This window comes from Typopeltis vanoorti, chromosome 4 (genome assembly GCF_054136105.1).
Source record: "Typopeltis vanoorti isolate ZY-2024b chromosome 4, IOZ_Tvanoo_1.0, whole genome shotgun sequence".
Lineage (NCBI taxonomy): Eukaryota > Metazoa > Arthropoda > Arachnida > Uropygi > Thelyphonidae > Typopeltis > Typopeltis vanoorti.
This window is the reverse complement of record NC_143552.1, coordinates 166,853,782-166,871,479: the sequence shown is the minus strand read 5'-3', so window position 1 is coordinate 166,871,479 and position 17,698 is coordinate 166,853,782. Positions and strand designations below refer to the sequence as shown.

The following is a 17,698-nucleotide window of genomic DNA, read 5'->3' as shown; positions in this document are numbered from 1 at the left end:
CATTGTCTTTGTCCTTTTATTGCTTACCTTCATACCATATCTATTACAACAGCTATTCAATTTAGTCAGGGAATCTTGCAGACTTGCAGATTGATTTAGAAGTATAACATCATCCATATAAAGCAAAGAACTTTAGCATCACCAATTTTGATATCAGGTTTAATACCACTTTCCCTTCATAATGTGATCCATATAGATAATGAATAACAGAGGGGATAATGTACACCCTTGTCTGAAGCCAGATTTAACAACAAACCATCCTGTATTTCCTTCAATTCCAATTGCTTACTTACAACTCAAATAAAGACTAAGCATTACTTGATATAATGCCCCATTGACACCATATAACTTTAGCATATTGAATAGCTTCTCACTTGGCATCCTGTCATATGCCTTTTCCAGATCAACAAAACTTAAACACAGATATTTCTTATATTTCTCAACTATATATCATCAATTGAAAATCTGATCCTGACAGCCTGTATTTGGCCTGAATCCAGCTTGTTCTTCACCAAGATTCTCTTCCACAATCCTTCTCAACAGTTTCTCAAGTATACTTGCATGTATCTTACCACAAACACTCAGTAATGATATGCCTCTGTAATTCTCACATTCAGTTTTATTTCCCTTTTCATATATGGGTACTATGAGAGCTCTACTCCAATCATCTGGAATTCGTCCCTCTGTGCAAGCCTTCTGAACTATGCAGTGCAGCCACTGTAAGACTTTTATATCTCCATACTTGAGCATTACTGGTCGAATATCATCTACACCTGCTGCCTTTCCACATTTCAAGCTTTTGATGGCTTTTTCTACTTCAAATATGGATGTCTATTCCTGAGTGGATGCCTGGTCTGTGTTTTTTACTACTGTGCTATCATCACTGCTGGTTTCATTTAGCAATTTTTCGAAGTAATTACTCCATACTTCAAGGATATTTTTTTCTCCTGTTTTCATGTCACCTTTATCAACTCTAATTCCTTTTATAGTACTCTTTCCTCCATTTCTGAGCTTCTTCAACAAATATTTTCCCAAAATATTTTTGTTTGTCTGACAATCATTTCCTACTCTGCTATTTAGATCTCCAACAAGGACCAACTTTTCCTTTTTCATTGTGTCAGATGCTTTCTCTAAAGCCTTAAAAAATTCCTCCACTTCTACCTTAGTACAGCCTTCTGTGGGACCATATACACAAATAAGTCTCATTGTCCAATTCCCCATTCTCATATTTGCAAATATCACTCTACTTGAGTCAATTGAATAAGTTTTAAATTCATATGGAATAAGAGAGAAATTAGTCGGAACACTAAATTAGCTGTATACAAGACAGTGTTCAAACCAGTTTTAACTTATGGATCTGAGAGCTGGGTCAGAAGTAAAACACTTGACCAAAGACTAGAGACCACAGATATGAGAGTCCTGAGAAAGATTATAGGCATGAACAGATGGCATCAATGGCAGTATCATATTAAAAACGAGGATATTAGGAAAGAACTTGGCATTGTCAGCATCCAGGAATACGTTAGCAGAGCTAATCTCAGGTGGTATGGTCACTTAAACAGAATGGGCGAGGAAAGATTAGCAAAACAAGTGTTCTCTGCCAGGTTGGCAGCAAAACGACCCAGAGGAAGACCAAGATATAGGTGGATCGATACGGTACAAAGTGCTTTAGACGATAGAAATATAAGATCTGATAATGTTGGAGTGTTGACAAGTAACAGGCTGATTTGGAGGAAAATTGTAGATAGGAAATTAATAATGATGTAATTTTTTTTTTTTTCATGTAGTACTATCATATCCTGTACACCCCTTGAGGGTACATGGCAGAATTTGATGATGATGATGATGGCTCTACTTGAGACTGACTGCCATTCAAAAGATTAGCCTCATATTTAGTGTTGAAGCTACAGCTACTCTTTCTTTTCCTTGATTGTCATTGCCTGAATATAACATTTTGTATTTATTGCTCAGAAAGATCTCACCAGTTTTTGTCTTTTTTGTTTCAGTCACCCCTATTATGTCGATCTGGTACTTATCCAATTCTTCGGCTAGCTCTATTTCTTTGCCATTCAAGCTTCTTATGTTGATAGTACCGATCTTGAACTCTGGTGATGTTGAGTTGGAGTAAGTTTCAGGATTTGTTCCAGTATCTGAGTTTTTGCTGTTTGCTGTGGTTCCCTGGCAAAAACAATGGGGGCCTAGTTTAACCGGGCAAGTCCCAGCCGGCATAAAATTCTGTCATGTTGTACCATCATTTGAAATTTTGGTTTAAGGCCAATAAAAATACAATTTGGTCGGCTAAATTCCAAATTGCCAGCCCATCCTCATTCGTTCAGTACCCAGGTAGATACCAAACAGGGTGCACCACAAGAAGGTGAGAATTGGACATTAGGTCAAAAGCTCTAGTCGGTTCTCCGCATTCCTTTAAAAGCTATGTGGAGGTCTCCTCTCTGTTATATTCCTTTGATCCTTAAGCTCCCCTGCCTGAGTACATTGTTTTTTATTTGTGAATGCTGGATCTTTAATTCATAATCAATAAATCCCATAGAAACTCTGTCTTAATTCTTTTAACTGCTGTTCATTCTCGGCTATTAGTTCTTCTCTCAGTTATATAGCTTTGGCCCTTAAGCACCACGACTGGAACACAAATCTACATTAAAACATTCAGAACCAAGGCTCTAAACATGGGTTTCCATGGCAGGACCACAATATGGAAGCCCCACATTACCTGAATCAAAATGTAGAGTTATCTTCAGTGGTGTGAGGAGCATGTACAGTGGAACGTAGAAGCTTGGAAAGTGACAAATATGGAGAGACGAATCAAGCTACACCTTCTACAGAGCAAATATTTGCTCTGTAGAGGATATAGCAATCACTGCGATGACTACAGCAATCTATAGGATTGCTGCAGTTATCACAGCAAAAGGAGGTCATATATCTTAAGGTACGCACCATTGTTCCTCACACTATGGTGTCTGTTGACTTCTTTCCAAACTGTTCATAATCAAACCAATATTATGGGTGAGATAGATGGACAAAGTTTTCATCATTTGGCCAAGCTCAGAGATCCATTTCCTTCTTGGATTCTCATCTCAGCTGAAGATCATAGTAACCTTACCTTTGAAGTATATAGAAAAAAATTTATTACAAGTCAGTATCTACATACCAGTTCCCACCACCAGGTACATAAAAAGAGTATCATCACCAAGGAAGTAAAATATTTTAAGGTGGTAAACTAACATCTTATCCAAAAGTCTTTTTATTCGTGTATGTGTGGAAAACTAAAGAAGTGGTTTAATCACTTTAAGTACAAAATTAATAAATTGAATGCAGACTTGCACAATAAATTGATCTTATAGCAAATACCATTGTAGCAAATGCAATATGATAAACTACCAAAAAATTTCAACCAAAGCTCCATAAACAAATACTATTCTAAAGAAAATTCCATACAGCAAACTGTCTGTTAAAACCAACCATTCCCTAAAAGTATGTGAGTGGGAATTGATGTTAATAAGAAAGAAATGAAATCCTACATTTGAGTCTTCCAAGAGTTCATTACAAGCTTCAGTTTTATTAGATACTCCAGATACTACTGGATGGATACAAGTCCGTTCTCTACTCGATAAAACAGTCATTCTGAAAAGAAACATAATGTGATAAATACTCATGACACACAAGTCAATATTAGTAAAGGTTAATGCAATTCAATAAATAAAAAAAATTTTAATGAAAAAATCGCTATTATTACTTAAATAGCAATAATAATATTATGAACAGAGACCTTCAGGGAATGAATGACTCATGAAAAAACCACTATTATTACTTAAATAATAATATTATGAACAGAGACCTTCAGGGAATGAATGACTCATCGAGGGAGGCCACACATTGCAAAGACCAGCTGTCATACCTATGATTGAATTCATTTGCTGTACCCACACGCATGCCTCCTGTGGCAACTGTTCCAATCACGCACCACTCTCTAAGTGAAAAATCTAGCTCTCAACCCCCTTCTTGGTGACAATCATTCTCAACTTCCAGGGATGTCCTCTCTTTATCCCACTCTCCATAAGATGAAAAATTCCATCTAATGATATCTTGTATGGTCCTTTCAGAAGTTCGTAAGTCTCAATCATATCACCCTTCTTTCTCCTGTTTGCTAGTGTGTGCAAACCACAAATTCTCAATCTATCTTCATAACTTCTATCCACAATCCTGATATCATTTCAGCACTCTTCTTTGTACTCTCTCCACTGTATCAGAATCACCATAGAAACCAGGAGACCAGAGCTGTGCACAATAGTCCAAGTCAAGTCTTATCAAGGTCTTGCAAAGAGGCAAAATTACTTCCTTATCTTTACATGTCAAGGTTCATTTTATCATTGCAATTATTCTCTGAATTGCATTTGCAACTTTGCTATATGGCTCTTTAACTTCAACCTGCTATCTGCTAAAACTCTAAAGATCCCTAGCCTGACCAGTTTCTTCTAATATAATTCCACTAATATAATATAATGGTGAATATCTCACTACTCCAAAGTGCATGGCTTTACATTGCAGCCTATTGAAATCATTCTTCAAGTACTGCATATCATCTATATTCTTGATTATCCTGCCTATCTTTGAATCACCACCTGCAAGCAGTGCAATATCTTCTGTCAAATCCTTCCTAATGTCATTAATATAAAGACTGAATAACCATGACCAAGAACTGATTTCAGGGGTACACCACTGGTCACTCCGAATCTTGCAAATTCAAAGTGTATCATATTCAGTCAGTCATCTTCTTAATCACACTAATATCATAATCCAATCCATTTCTCTAATTATGCAACATTCTTCCATGCTGCGTTCTGCCAAAAGCTTTAAATTCTAAAAGCATGGTGTATTCTTTCCCCCTTATCTAACTCAACAGTGTATATATACAGTGGTGCCTTGGTTCCTGGAATGGATTACCATCGTTATCCAAGGCGCGATTCATTCCCCATAAGATTTAATTGAAAATCGATTAATTTGTTCCAGCTCCTCCCCACAACCATAGTACATATTAAAAATGCAGATACAACTCATTTAAAATGTCATAAAATATGGTAAATATCATTTATTTATTATACAGTATATGTATTTGCTACAAAAAAACTAACATTAATAAAATGAATTGTTCATGAAAACAGTTTTTAATTATCAATCTTCACCAGAAGGACAATTGGGCTCACTTCGGAGTTTTCTGACAAATGAAACCGTAAAAAACATGTCCAGGGTTGTTTGCTTCTGCCACTTTTTTAAAATGTTTCTGAAAAACTGCACAGAGACTTTTCATTAAATGGATCTGCTGTTCTGATAACCTCAGATTTGTTTGGATTCCATTTCATAGCAACATTTTGAACCTCCTCCCACTTTACCAAAATATTTTTGATTTCAGCAGTCGTAAATTGTTCTTTCTCTCCATCCTCATCTTCAGATGAAATTTCCATTTCCTTTTCTTCACATTGCTGCTTGAAAAGTTCTTTTACCTCGTCAGTAGTCAGTTCTTGGTCATGCATCTCCAATAATTCTTCGACATCTTCTTCCTCTCCAAGTTAAGATCATGAGCAGTTGCCAAAATATCCTTTACCAATTTGTGTCCTTCATCTGAAGTTTCTTTAATACCAAAGGAAGGACACAGTTTCCTCCATGCTGCTTTGAGACATTTCATTGTTACTTCTTGCCAAGTCTTTACAATTAGCCTAATTACTATGACAATGTTGAATTCTTCCTTCCAAAATTTTCTTATGTTGATAGCTTCATGTTGGATTCTGAATGAAGAGAAATGGAAATTATTAATACTTCAATTCAGAGTCCAACATAATCTACTATTCCTTGAGCAAAATTTGTTTTTTTTTTTAAACTAATAGTCTCATGCTCATAATATGCTATTTATGTAATTTCTTTCAAGTTACGTTAATCATTATTTATTTATTTATATATTTTTGGGAATAAATTACAGCTATGAAAAGCTGTGTATTAAAATAGCATTTATTTTGTGAATTTAATTCCTTTAACATAATGTTAAAAACTGTAATATGTGCATTTTTAATGTATCCAGGAAATTCCTTAAGATAACACTTGATTGGCTGCTATGAGAAATTATGTTATTTTTAGCTAGCACATGTTACTGTACAGGACGCAAAAAGGGAGTTTGATATGAACTAAACCAGTTAGAACCAGATTTTGGCGGAAAGGAGAGTAGGATTTGATAAGCAAGACATGAAAAAGAAACAGACACAGGAGGAAAGAGGTAAGGAAGGTCGCCGATTGACATGGCGGGAACGGAATAGGAAGGACTGGGAATTGCTTGGCACTTTGACTTACCTTTTTCAGAGTTCTAATTCTATTATAATTTCCTATCGCCTTGCAGTGGAATAATGCAGGACAAGGAATAATAAGAATAAGTGTGTTCGTAGGATTCTCGATGTGAAAAAGCTATACTGCTTATGCCGGCTTTTCTAGGCATAGAAAAGATTATCTTTTCTATGCCTAGCGTGAAGTAGCGAACTTATTTCCGGCGAACATAATTTAATCCTTATTGCTGTATTTAACTGTTCAAGATCGAACATGTGATGTAGTGAGACATTTCCTTCTTGACGTGCAAAATATTGTACCATTTGGATTAATGGTTTAAGACTGAAAGTGTGATATAGAGAAGCCCGTTGTAAGAAAACTTAATGTAATATCGGAAACTGAAATTTCTGCGAGCTATTTTACTAGGTTGATAGAACTTTGAAATCTTCAAATAAATGTCCAATGGTTTATATTTTATAACTGTTCTGAATAGTTAAACTGAGTTGATATTTAAACTATATTGAATAATAACTTGGATCAGAGTGAAGTTGTGATAGGAATCCTTGATAATAAGAAGAATAGAATCTGTAAGCATAAGTTCTAATCATAATTATTATACTCAGCTGAGTGGTTTGCTAGTATCTCAATGAAAACTTAATTATTGTTTAACTGTATTTTCCCAACTAGAAATCTTTGCTTTGATGTAAATTTATGTGACACTGCATTAAATAATTTTTATTTGAATTGAATCTTGTGTTTGCCTGATTTCTTCCATTGCACCGCTCATTAAAATAATTCGAATCTTAGCAGGAACCTTATATAATAAAGATAACCTTGGCCTAAAATTAAGTTAGTAAAAATATAGATTGGTTGATGGTTGATTCTTCAACGTTGCTCGTGCAAATCTGAATATAGAGTGGCGCAGTTAAAAATAAATATTCTCTGTGTCTGAATGAAGAGTCAGTCAACAACTAAAATATACATCGGAGTAGAAGGTAGGATCCAACACTCGCACATTTCAAAGCACCTGGTAAAAAGTGCCTTTGTGTAGTTTTTTAAAATTTGCAATTATCAGCTGATCCATGTTTTTTTTTCCCTCACTAGCTTTCTTTTTGGGACCCATTTTGCCACACAGCAAAAAAAATTCACTCTATAAAAAAAAAAGATAGCAAAATACGGTATTATTACAAATTGTATAACAAAGAACATATCGTCACCTGAAAATAAAAGTAAAAGTTCGAAAAAAAATTTTTGAAATAAAAGTTAACAGTTAAATTCAAAACCTGCAATTTTTGACTTAGTGCATTTTGCTTGTAATGATATTAGATACAGCACTTACCATAACATACCATACGTGGCTGAGTGCAATCGAAAAATTCCGGTTTTTTAGATCAGATAGAGGTTCACATAATCAAGAGTCGTTAACTAAGAGATTTTTTCTTAAGTCACTCGTCGTTAACCAAGGCACCACTGTGTGTGTGTGTGTGTGTGTGTGTGTGTGTGTGTGTGTGTGTGTGTGTGTGTGTGTTATCTGTAGACTGGTCCCTACTCTTCTTTCTCTCTGTATTTCTTTTCACCTTGCTCCTTCCCCCCCCAATGCTATTAGAGTATTCAAGGGCTAGGGGTGATTCTGTCCTATTTAACTATTTTTTTTTTTTATCTCATGCACCTGCCCACCCCCAGTTAAAAATGGTGAAGACAAATCAGAAGTCTATACCGCATCGGTCGTCGCACGGGTTACCAAGGACTGCACTGGATGTTAGGCTTCCTGGACAGCCAATGACAAATGGACTACAGGAGCAAGATCCACAGACCTCAAAAGTATTTACTAGGAAAAAGTGGAGCATGGCTGAAAATAGACAAGTCATGCAGTGCTTCTACAGTTCAAACCCATCAGTTAGGGGATTTCAGAAACGAATGTTCCAACTTTGGCTTGAATGACACCCAAATTCTGAAATTTCATTCGAAAAGCTGATGCAGCAACGCAGCTTCATTATCAAACGCAAGGTATTTGGGGGAGACCACACTCCTACCAGGCGCGTCCCCCGAGTGGCGGATGGGGGAAACCCGAATGGATTGCTCTGATTAAAGAATAAAGAGCCGTGGACCAAAGGATGTAGCAGAGGCATGGCAAGCTGGCTACATTATTATGCCAGTAACTTTCATGAGCAGGAGAAAGTCTACAAACCGAGATAGTGCTACTGCGTACGGGACAACCGACGCACCTACTCAAAGACCACATAGAGTAGGTGAGAAATCAGCAATGTGGTCAGCCAAGGATGTGAAACATGTAGCTACCCTCAACATAAGATCACTATACCGACCTGGAAAATTACAATTAGTCCAGGAAAATTTAAAAAGACTGAAATGGAGTATTTTAGGTTTATCAGAGACACATTGGTGCGGAGATGGATTCGTGGATTTACCAGAAGGAAGACTGTACTTCTCAGGAAGAAAAGATAACATACACAGAGAAGGAGTTGCATTACTAATTGAAAAGAAACTTACACACTCAGTAATTGAAATAAACCCAGTGTCTCCTAGAATAATAACAGCCAAACTTCAAGCAAAAGAAAAATGTCAAACAATTAAAATAATCCAAATATATGCACCAAACAGTAACCATTCGGAGGAAGAAATAGAAAATTTCTATGAAGAACTACAACAGGAAATAGATAATCCCAAAAATAGAGAACTCATGATATTGATGGGAGATTTTAATGCTAAAATAGGACAGTTCACAGCAGACAAAAAAGATGTGATGGGGAAATTTGGATACGGAGAGCTTAACGACAGAGGAGAACAATTACTCCACTTCTGTAAAGCAAACGATCTAATGATTACAAACACATTGTTCTATCAATGCCCTAATAATAAATATACATGGACATCCCCAGATGGTAATATAAAGAACTGCATAGACTATATCATCATAAACAAACAATGGAAAAGATCAGTAAATCAGTAAAAAAAAAAAAAAAGATCAGTACGAACATTAAGAAGTTTTGATTTTGACACTGACCACGAAATATTAACTGCCAAAGTGAAGATAAAATTCAACAGGAAAAATAATATCAGAAAAGAAGAAAACATCAACTTATCAAAACTAAAATATAGCTCAAGCAGAAGTCAATTTTTAGAACAGATGTGCTTGAAATTAAAACCCTCCATCTTACAGAACAGCGGAAAATTCTGGGAAGAAGGAAAAGAAATAGTGTTATCAATTGCAAAAGACACTCTAGGTTCCAAACCCAAAATAAACAAACAGTGGATAACCCAAGAAATCATAGCTACCATAGAAGAGAAAAGAGAGGCCAAGATACTTGTAAACCAACAAAACAATGAAGAGAATAGAGAAAAATACAGAGCACTAAAAAATAAAGTTGATAACCTATGCAAAAAAGCCAAAGAAAAATGGTTAGAAGAAAAAGCTAAGAAATGCCAAGAAGCATACCAACAAAACAACCTAAAAGTCTTCCATGATACTGTAAGAGAAATTACAAAGGAATTCTCAGCAAAAGCAGTAACAATGATGAACAACAAGATGACTAAAACCGGGAATATTGAATATATAAGAAAAATCTGGTCAAACCATTTTAAGACTATCTTCCACCAAGGAAACAAAACTACAATGCCAACAATAGAAGAAAATAATGATCACCCAAAAATTTTACAAGAAGAAGTTAGATACACAATAAAACAGATGAAAAACAATAAAGCACCAGGCATTGATACTATCCCTACTGAACTGTGGTCATATGGAGGCAGCATATCAATAGAATATTTAACAACCCTATTCAATAAAATACTACAAACAGGAGAGATCCCAGATGACTGGAGAACTGGAAAGATCATCCCAATATACAAGAAAGGAGACAAAAGAGACTGCAGAAATTACAGACCAATCAATTTACTCCCTCACACCTATAAAATATTCATAAGAATTATACAAAATAGATTAAAAAACACCTAAGAAAAAATGATAGGCATAGAACAAGCTGGTTTCCAAGGAAATTATTCAACAATAGACCAAATTTTCACATTGCACCAACTAGAAGAACTCAGCTGGGAAGACCATAAAGAACTATATTGTTGTTTTGTGGACTTTAAACAAGCTTTCGATAACATCAACAGAGAAATCCTTCTCAAAATTCTACTAGAAAAAGCAATAGACAAATATATAATACAGTTTCTGATAAAATATTACTCTAAGACAAATGCAATAATTAAAAAGGACACACAACAGAACCCATAGAGATCCAAAAAGGAGTAATGCAAGGATGCCCATTATCCCCATGCCTATTCAACATATATCTAGAAGAAGTTGTAAAGAAAGCAATAGACAATGAGCCTGGAATCAATGTCAATGGTTTAAACATAAATAATATCAAATATGCAGATGATCTCGTCCTTCTTGCAAGAACCCCAAATGAACTACAAAAGTTGATCAACAAGCTAAATGAAACCTGTAAAACATATGACATGACAATAAATATACAAAAGACAAAAGTGATGAAAATAGGGAGGAACAGAACTACCATCTCAGCCACCCTAAACGGAGAACAATTAGAACAAGTAGACAACTTCATATACCTTGGATCAAAACTAACAGAAACAATAGATGAACTCAAAACAATCAAACACAGAATAGCGATAGGATGGACCACCATGGGAAAATTACAGAAAATCTGGAAAACAAACAAGATATCTAAACAAGCCAAAATCAAATTATATGAAGCAATAATTATACCAACAGTCATCTATGGAGCAGAAGCATGGACAGTTAAAAAAAGAGAGGAGAAAAAACTGCTGGCATTTGAAATGAAATGCTTAAGAAAAATAAATAGAACAAGTTGGATAGAAAAGAAAACAAACATCACAGTCAGACAAGAACTATTGTATAAAAAGACAATAATAGAAAAAATTAGAAAACAACAACTCAGATGGTTTGGACACACTGTACGCATGGATGCAGACAGACTTCCTAACGTCCTAATCAATACTTTTCCAACTGAAAAAAGAAGACCTGGAAGACCAAGAATTACCTGGCTGAAATTAATAAAGAACATCTCGGGATGCAGAACATATAAGGAACTTTTTCGAACAGCAAGGAAAAGAGAAGACTGGAAGATCCTGCTCAAGAGAAGACTCAACCCATCTTAGACGGAAGAGAAGAAGAAGAAGAAGAGCTGGAAGCACTGAAATCTCAAGCTGTAAAAGGAGACCATACTGACCCTGAAGTGACCAAGAATATGAATGAAGCAGAACCAGATTCCAATGTGCAGAGTGCTGAAAATGTTGAAAATATACAAATAGTTGAAAGGACGCTATCAGATAAGGAAAGGGAACTCACACAAAAAATTATCGAACAAATGAACAGCAGCCAGGAACGAGTTAGGCTTCCGGTATTGAGACAAGTACCTCAACAAAAACTGAAGGAACTCCTACAAGAGGCCAATAAAGCTGCAAGGGATATTCCTACTGAAACTATTGGGCAAACGAATCAACTTATGTACTCAATAGCCTAAGTCGTAACATCTGAATTAGGATATAAGATTAGTGAACCCAAAAGCAGCAAGGCTCAGGAACAAAAATGGAAGCATCGACTGGAGAATAAAATTCTTAAACTCAGAGCAGACGTGAGCAATTTGAAAAACCTTAAGGAAAAGAAGCTGAAAAACACAAAAATCCGATGCAAGACTAGCTGATCCTACATGTAGTGCAAGACATTTCTACATTTATATATCCTCCAGAGATTTTTATTTAATAAGGTTAAAACACCTTATGGCAACTTGTTCTGGTAAAATACTTATAAGCTCTGTATTACTAAATCTTGATATGATATTTCTAGCCTAGCTCCCACTGACAAGACCTCAATAAAGGTCGAAACCGGTCTGGGTAGTGGCCCCTTGCCTTTAATACAAAACATCATGCATCCCCTTCTTGGAGATGTGTTTTGGCATTAAGGGTAAATATTAAGATTAGTGATCAGAGCTTATGCCACCTTTACCACGAGTTGCCTTGGTCTTGCACTACATGTAGGATCAGCTAGTCTTGCATCATTTGCAGGCGCAAACTTCTGTTTGCTTACTTGGGAAATGGAGTAAAACCAGGTTTAAAATTGCTTGGTAGTTTTAACATTTACTATACCCAAGGTAAAATACTTTCTACACAAAAATCCGAAATAATCTCATAAAGAGATATAATACTGGAACACGACCTATTGATGAAGTATTAGAGGAAGTGAAGCAAAAAATAGTTGCAGTTGCAGCTAAAATAAGAAGATACAGTGCACACATTGAACAGTACAAGCAAAATTCAATGTTTCGCACAAATCAGCACCAGTTTTACAAGAAAATTGATAGCTGCAGGAATGATAACCTTAAAGAAAATATAAATATAAATACCAGAGACAAAGAAAATACACTAAAGTTTTGGAAAAACCTATGGGACAACCCTAAGAGACACAATAACAAGGCAAAATGGACTGAACAAATTACGAACAAATCTCAAGAACGAAAAATGGACCAACTGAAAATAACAACTGAAATGGTTCAAAAGCAAGCTAAAAAAAATAAAAAATTGGTCAACACCCAGGAAGGATGAATTACATGGCTACTGGTTGAAATATCTAACAGGCTTACATGAAAGACTTGCTAACCAATTTTATGATGTTTTAGAAGGAAAATGCGAAGAAAATGGCTCACAGCAAGGAAAACGTTTTTGATCATAAAGGATAAAGAAAAAGGTCCAAACCCAGAAAACTTCCGACCAATAGCCTGCCTGCCAACAACTTTTAAGCTACTCACAGGCATACTAGCTGATAAAATATACAGCTATCTTAAAGCAAATTCTCTTCTCCCAATTGAACAAAAAGGTAACAGCAAAAATTCAAGAGGCACAAAAGACCAATTGCTGATTGATAAAATGATTCTTAAAAATTGCAAACGTAGAAAAACCAACCTTCATATGGCTTGGATAGATTATAAAGAAGCGTTTGATTCGGTGCCTCATAGTTGGATTTTAAAATGCACAGAACTATTTGGTATTAGCGAAAACGTGCAAAAATTTTTGATCCAGCATGAAAAACGTTGGTTATAAATAGAGAAGAAATTGGAGAGGTAAACATAAAAAGGGGCATATTTCAAGGAGACTCATTATCTCCTCTATTGTTTATATTGTCATTGATCCCCTTAACTAGAATTTTAAATAAAACTGCTCATGGTTATCAAACTGCACAAAAGAGTGCAAAGATATCTCGCCTTTTATACATGAACGATCTGAAGTTGTATGTAAAATCAGAGAATGAACTCGGATCATTGCTAAACACTGTGCACATATTCAGTCAAGATATATCAATGGATTTTGGCTTAGACAAATGTGAAATTGCTGGAATAACAAGAGGAAAGTTTGAAGATATGAACGAAATCGAGCTGCTCAATGGTGAAATAATCAAAGCAATAAAATTCGAAGACAGCTACAAATATTTGGGAATTTTAGAAGCATCACAAATTCTGCACAATAAGATCAAAGAAAGAACTGGAGCAGAATACATAAGACGATTAAGAAAACTCCTGAAGTCAATGCTTAATGCTGGAAATTTGATAAAAGCAATTAATACCTGGGCCATACCTGGTCTGAGATATTCAGCAGGCATTGTTGAATGGACCCAGCTAGAGATGGAAGATTTAGATCGAAAAACTCGAAAATTAATGACAATGCACCATGCCCTCTATCCTCGCAGTGACATTGATAGGCTATATCTATCATGCAAAAAAGGAGGTAGAGGATTATTACAAGTGAAGCAAGTTATTGAAGAAGAAAAACGAAATTTAAATGATTATCTGCAGCAAACAACAGAAAAATTTCTAATTGAGGTAAGGAAAGAGGTTTTATTTAAACCCATGGAGACAAAATTGGAATACAAAACCAACCAAGTAAAAGTGAGAACCGAAAGATGGAAAAATAAGGCATTGCATGGAAAATACCTTCACAGCATAGAGGACAGCGCTGACAGCAACTTGACCTGGTAATGGTTGAGAAATGGAGCACTAAAGAACGAAACAGAATCCGTAATTTTTGCAGCACAAGAACAGGCCATTAAAACCAATGTTATGAAGGCAAAAATACAAAAAATTCAAGCAGACAGTAAACGTTGATTGTGCAAAGAAAAGGAAGAAACGGTAGACCACATTATAAGTGGATGCAGCAAAATCACACAAATTGAGTACCGTAAAAGGCATGATAACGTAGCTAAGATAATCCACTGGCATTTATGTAAAAAGTATGGGTTTGAAGTATCGAAAGACTATTGGAAGCATAAAGTTCACCAGAAAGTGGTTGAGAATGAAAAAGCTAAAATACTCTGGATATCAAAATCCAGACTGACAAAAGCTTGGAATGTAATACACCCGATATTACAGTAGTTGAAAAAAGTGAAAACAAGGGTGTTACGTTTATCGAAATATCAGTACCAGAAGATAGTCGGATTGACAACAAAAAAAATTTAAAAATTACAAAATATCGCGATTTGCAAATCGAAATTGAACGAATCTGGCAAAAGAAAACGAAAGTTGTTCCCATAATAATAGGTGCTTTAGGCGCCATCCCTAAAACATTGAAAAAACATCTAGAAGCACTCGAGTTAGATGCATTAAAAATTGGGCAGCTGCAAAAGGCCGCTTTGTTCAGCACAGCTTTCATTTTCAGAATGTATTTCCACAACTCATAGGCCCTTGGGTAGGGCTCGAATTAGTGGAATATAACCAGCCTTTTCTTAAGACTGAGGAAGCAAATCAAGTTTTGATGAATATTATATATATATATATATATATATATATATATATATACACACACTATGCAATGAACAGCATGGGTTTACTAAGAGAAGATCATGTTTGAGCAACTTTCTCACATTCCATCATAATGATTTTCCCTTAATAAACTCATGCTGTTCATTGCATAGTATATATAGATTCTCTGTCAATCCATTTCTGTATGTGAACCCTAACAAACTTTTCTAAAATCTTCACCCCCACTGCAGATGATATTGACAGGTCAATAGTTGGATATGTCAATCTTTGAATCACCTTGACATATGATATGCGATAAGAAATCACTTATTGATTGCAATATGACAAACATATCTAAGCAATATATTTGTCTTATTGCCAAAATCTTTGCTGCTATAGCAAACCTAACCCTGATGACAAGAATAATATTAAAGATGCCAAGAAATTATATACTTGGTTTAATCTTTTATCTAAGAGTAAGCAAAGTTTGCACCTGAAATATAATCAGGACTAGGGCAACTCGCATACAGAGGCTAATGACTTCACATCATTTGCCTTAGTATCTCATAAAGCAAAGCACATATCCATACAGGTATATATAATGCTATGCATTATGGGAAGGGTCACTACCCAGACCAGTTTTGACCTTTATTAAGGTCTCATCAGTTGGAGCCAGACACAGAGGTGATACTAATGCTGAAGTCATATTTTTCATATACAAGTAGCCAAAAGGTGTCACACCTTATTATTAAAATACTCTGGATTAGAGATAGATGTTGGAAGTTTTCCACTTGGTTATACTATAAATTAAAGATGCCAAGAAATTATATACTTGGTTTAATCCTTTATCCAAGTGTAAGCAAACAAAGTTTGCACCTGAAATATAGGGACAGTTTGCTATTGTGAATATTCCATTCCCAGGAGACTTCTGTTGGGACTCTGTACTTTGTTACAGTAAAGAAATTTGTCATAATGGCATTTGCTATAGTATAGTAAAGTGAACTGTATTATGCAAACACATACATTATAAACACTATAAGAAACTAATGGTGAGTCCTAGCCAGAGCACCCAGTATCAGTGCCCTCAAAAGAAATTCAACATATCAAACCATTCCTTTGATCTCTAGTGATTTGAGCTGTAGTGAAAGCCGACATCATTATATTAAAAGACAGAATGTGTCCTAATTAGTAGACAACCTATGTTGAGTTTTAATGGCACCTGTGGCATAGTAAAGATTATTATACACACATATTCAAAAGAATAAAGACTGATAATTTTTATTATGGCAAATTATAGCAAATATCAGCATAATAGCAAGGTGAAGCTACAACAAAGAATGTTAGTCTTATTTACAGAGTTGGGCCATAGCTAGAATGACACAATACTGGTGGTTACAAAATAAAGTAAGATTACAGTTCAAGCTAAAATTAAAATTATCTGAAATATAAAAATCAACAAAATTTAGATAAAATGATTGAATGACACACACACATAAAGGAGAGGGGCTGTTATCTTTCGTGGATGGTAATGAGGAGAGATTTTGTTATGCTTTATTTACTTCATTTACACACATTTTAGACACAACTGAGCAATCTTCAACACAATGTGTCTAAGATTGCTCATTTCTATCCGAAGAAGACAATCTGGTTAATTAATAATCCCTCTCTCCAGATTTGCTTCAATCCCTCTCCCATAGACATTCAGTTTCTGTCTTATGCCTAGTTTACAGATACTTTCATGGATGGTGCTCTGCTGAATTAGCCACTATAATTCCTCAACTTTCCTCCAAATCATAACAAGAGCTGCTGCTGTAGCTCATTATAATTTTGGCAGAAAGTGGAAGAATAATAGCAAATATAATAACCAATATCCTTTTACAGTCTAGCTTGAAACTCGCTGAATCAACTTCTTTTCGTTCTATTTCATCCCATTTACTCCTGTTCTTTGGAATAGTTTGCAGCACTCTTGCCTTCCCCAAAGAATACAACCTTCAGTTGTTCCCAAATATGTAAACAGATTCCTCCTTTCTTTGTTCTTATCCTCTTGTCCACACACAGTACTGATAAGCTATAGGTCTTGTAACCTTTCATGTATGGGTCAGATATACAGGTATACCCCAGTCATATGGCATGTTAGGTGCCAGACCACCATCATATAGTGAATCACTATTTTTTTTTTCACTTGTTGATGCATGTAATAATTTAATAACATTTTTAAGCAGTCATATATATATGCAGAAATGATGTAAACAAAGCATTAATATTTACATCAGATACACTAACGAAAAAATTATTCTAAATACACTGGAAACATGCCAACCAGTGTATTTAGAATTTACAATCTAAACCATTAAACGTTTTGTAATTTCCACAAACAGATTGTCATGTTTATATAAAACTAGTATTAACAAGTGTGACACTTTCACTTCACTAAAAAATTTGTTTTAAGCAGCTCAAATTCTCAATCTATCTTCATAATCAGTATTGCACAACCCTGATATCATTTTTGACACTCTCCTTTGTACTCTCTCTCCAATGCATCACCAGAGAAACCAGACCTGCACACAATAGTCCAAGTTAGG

At 35.3% G+C, this 17,698-nt stretch overlaps 1 protein-coding gene across 1 annotated transcript in view; it reads right to left on the bottom strand.

Moving 5' to 3' along the window:
• The window catches only part of LOC150107826 (Fanconi anemia group J protein homolog), a 463,872-nt gene that overhangs the window by 314,387 nt on the left and 131,787 nt on the right, over positions 1-17,698 (bottom strand). The window contains exon 9 of the mRNA XM_090391581.1: positions 3,537-3,639. Within this exon, the coding sequence (XP_090247707.1) occupies positions 3,537-3,639 (103 nt within the window). The remainder of the gene's footprint in view (positions 1-3,536; positions 3,640-17,698) is intronic.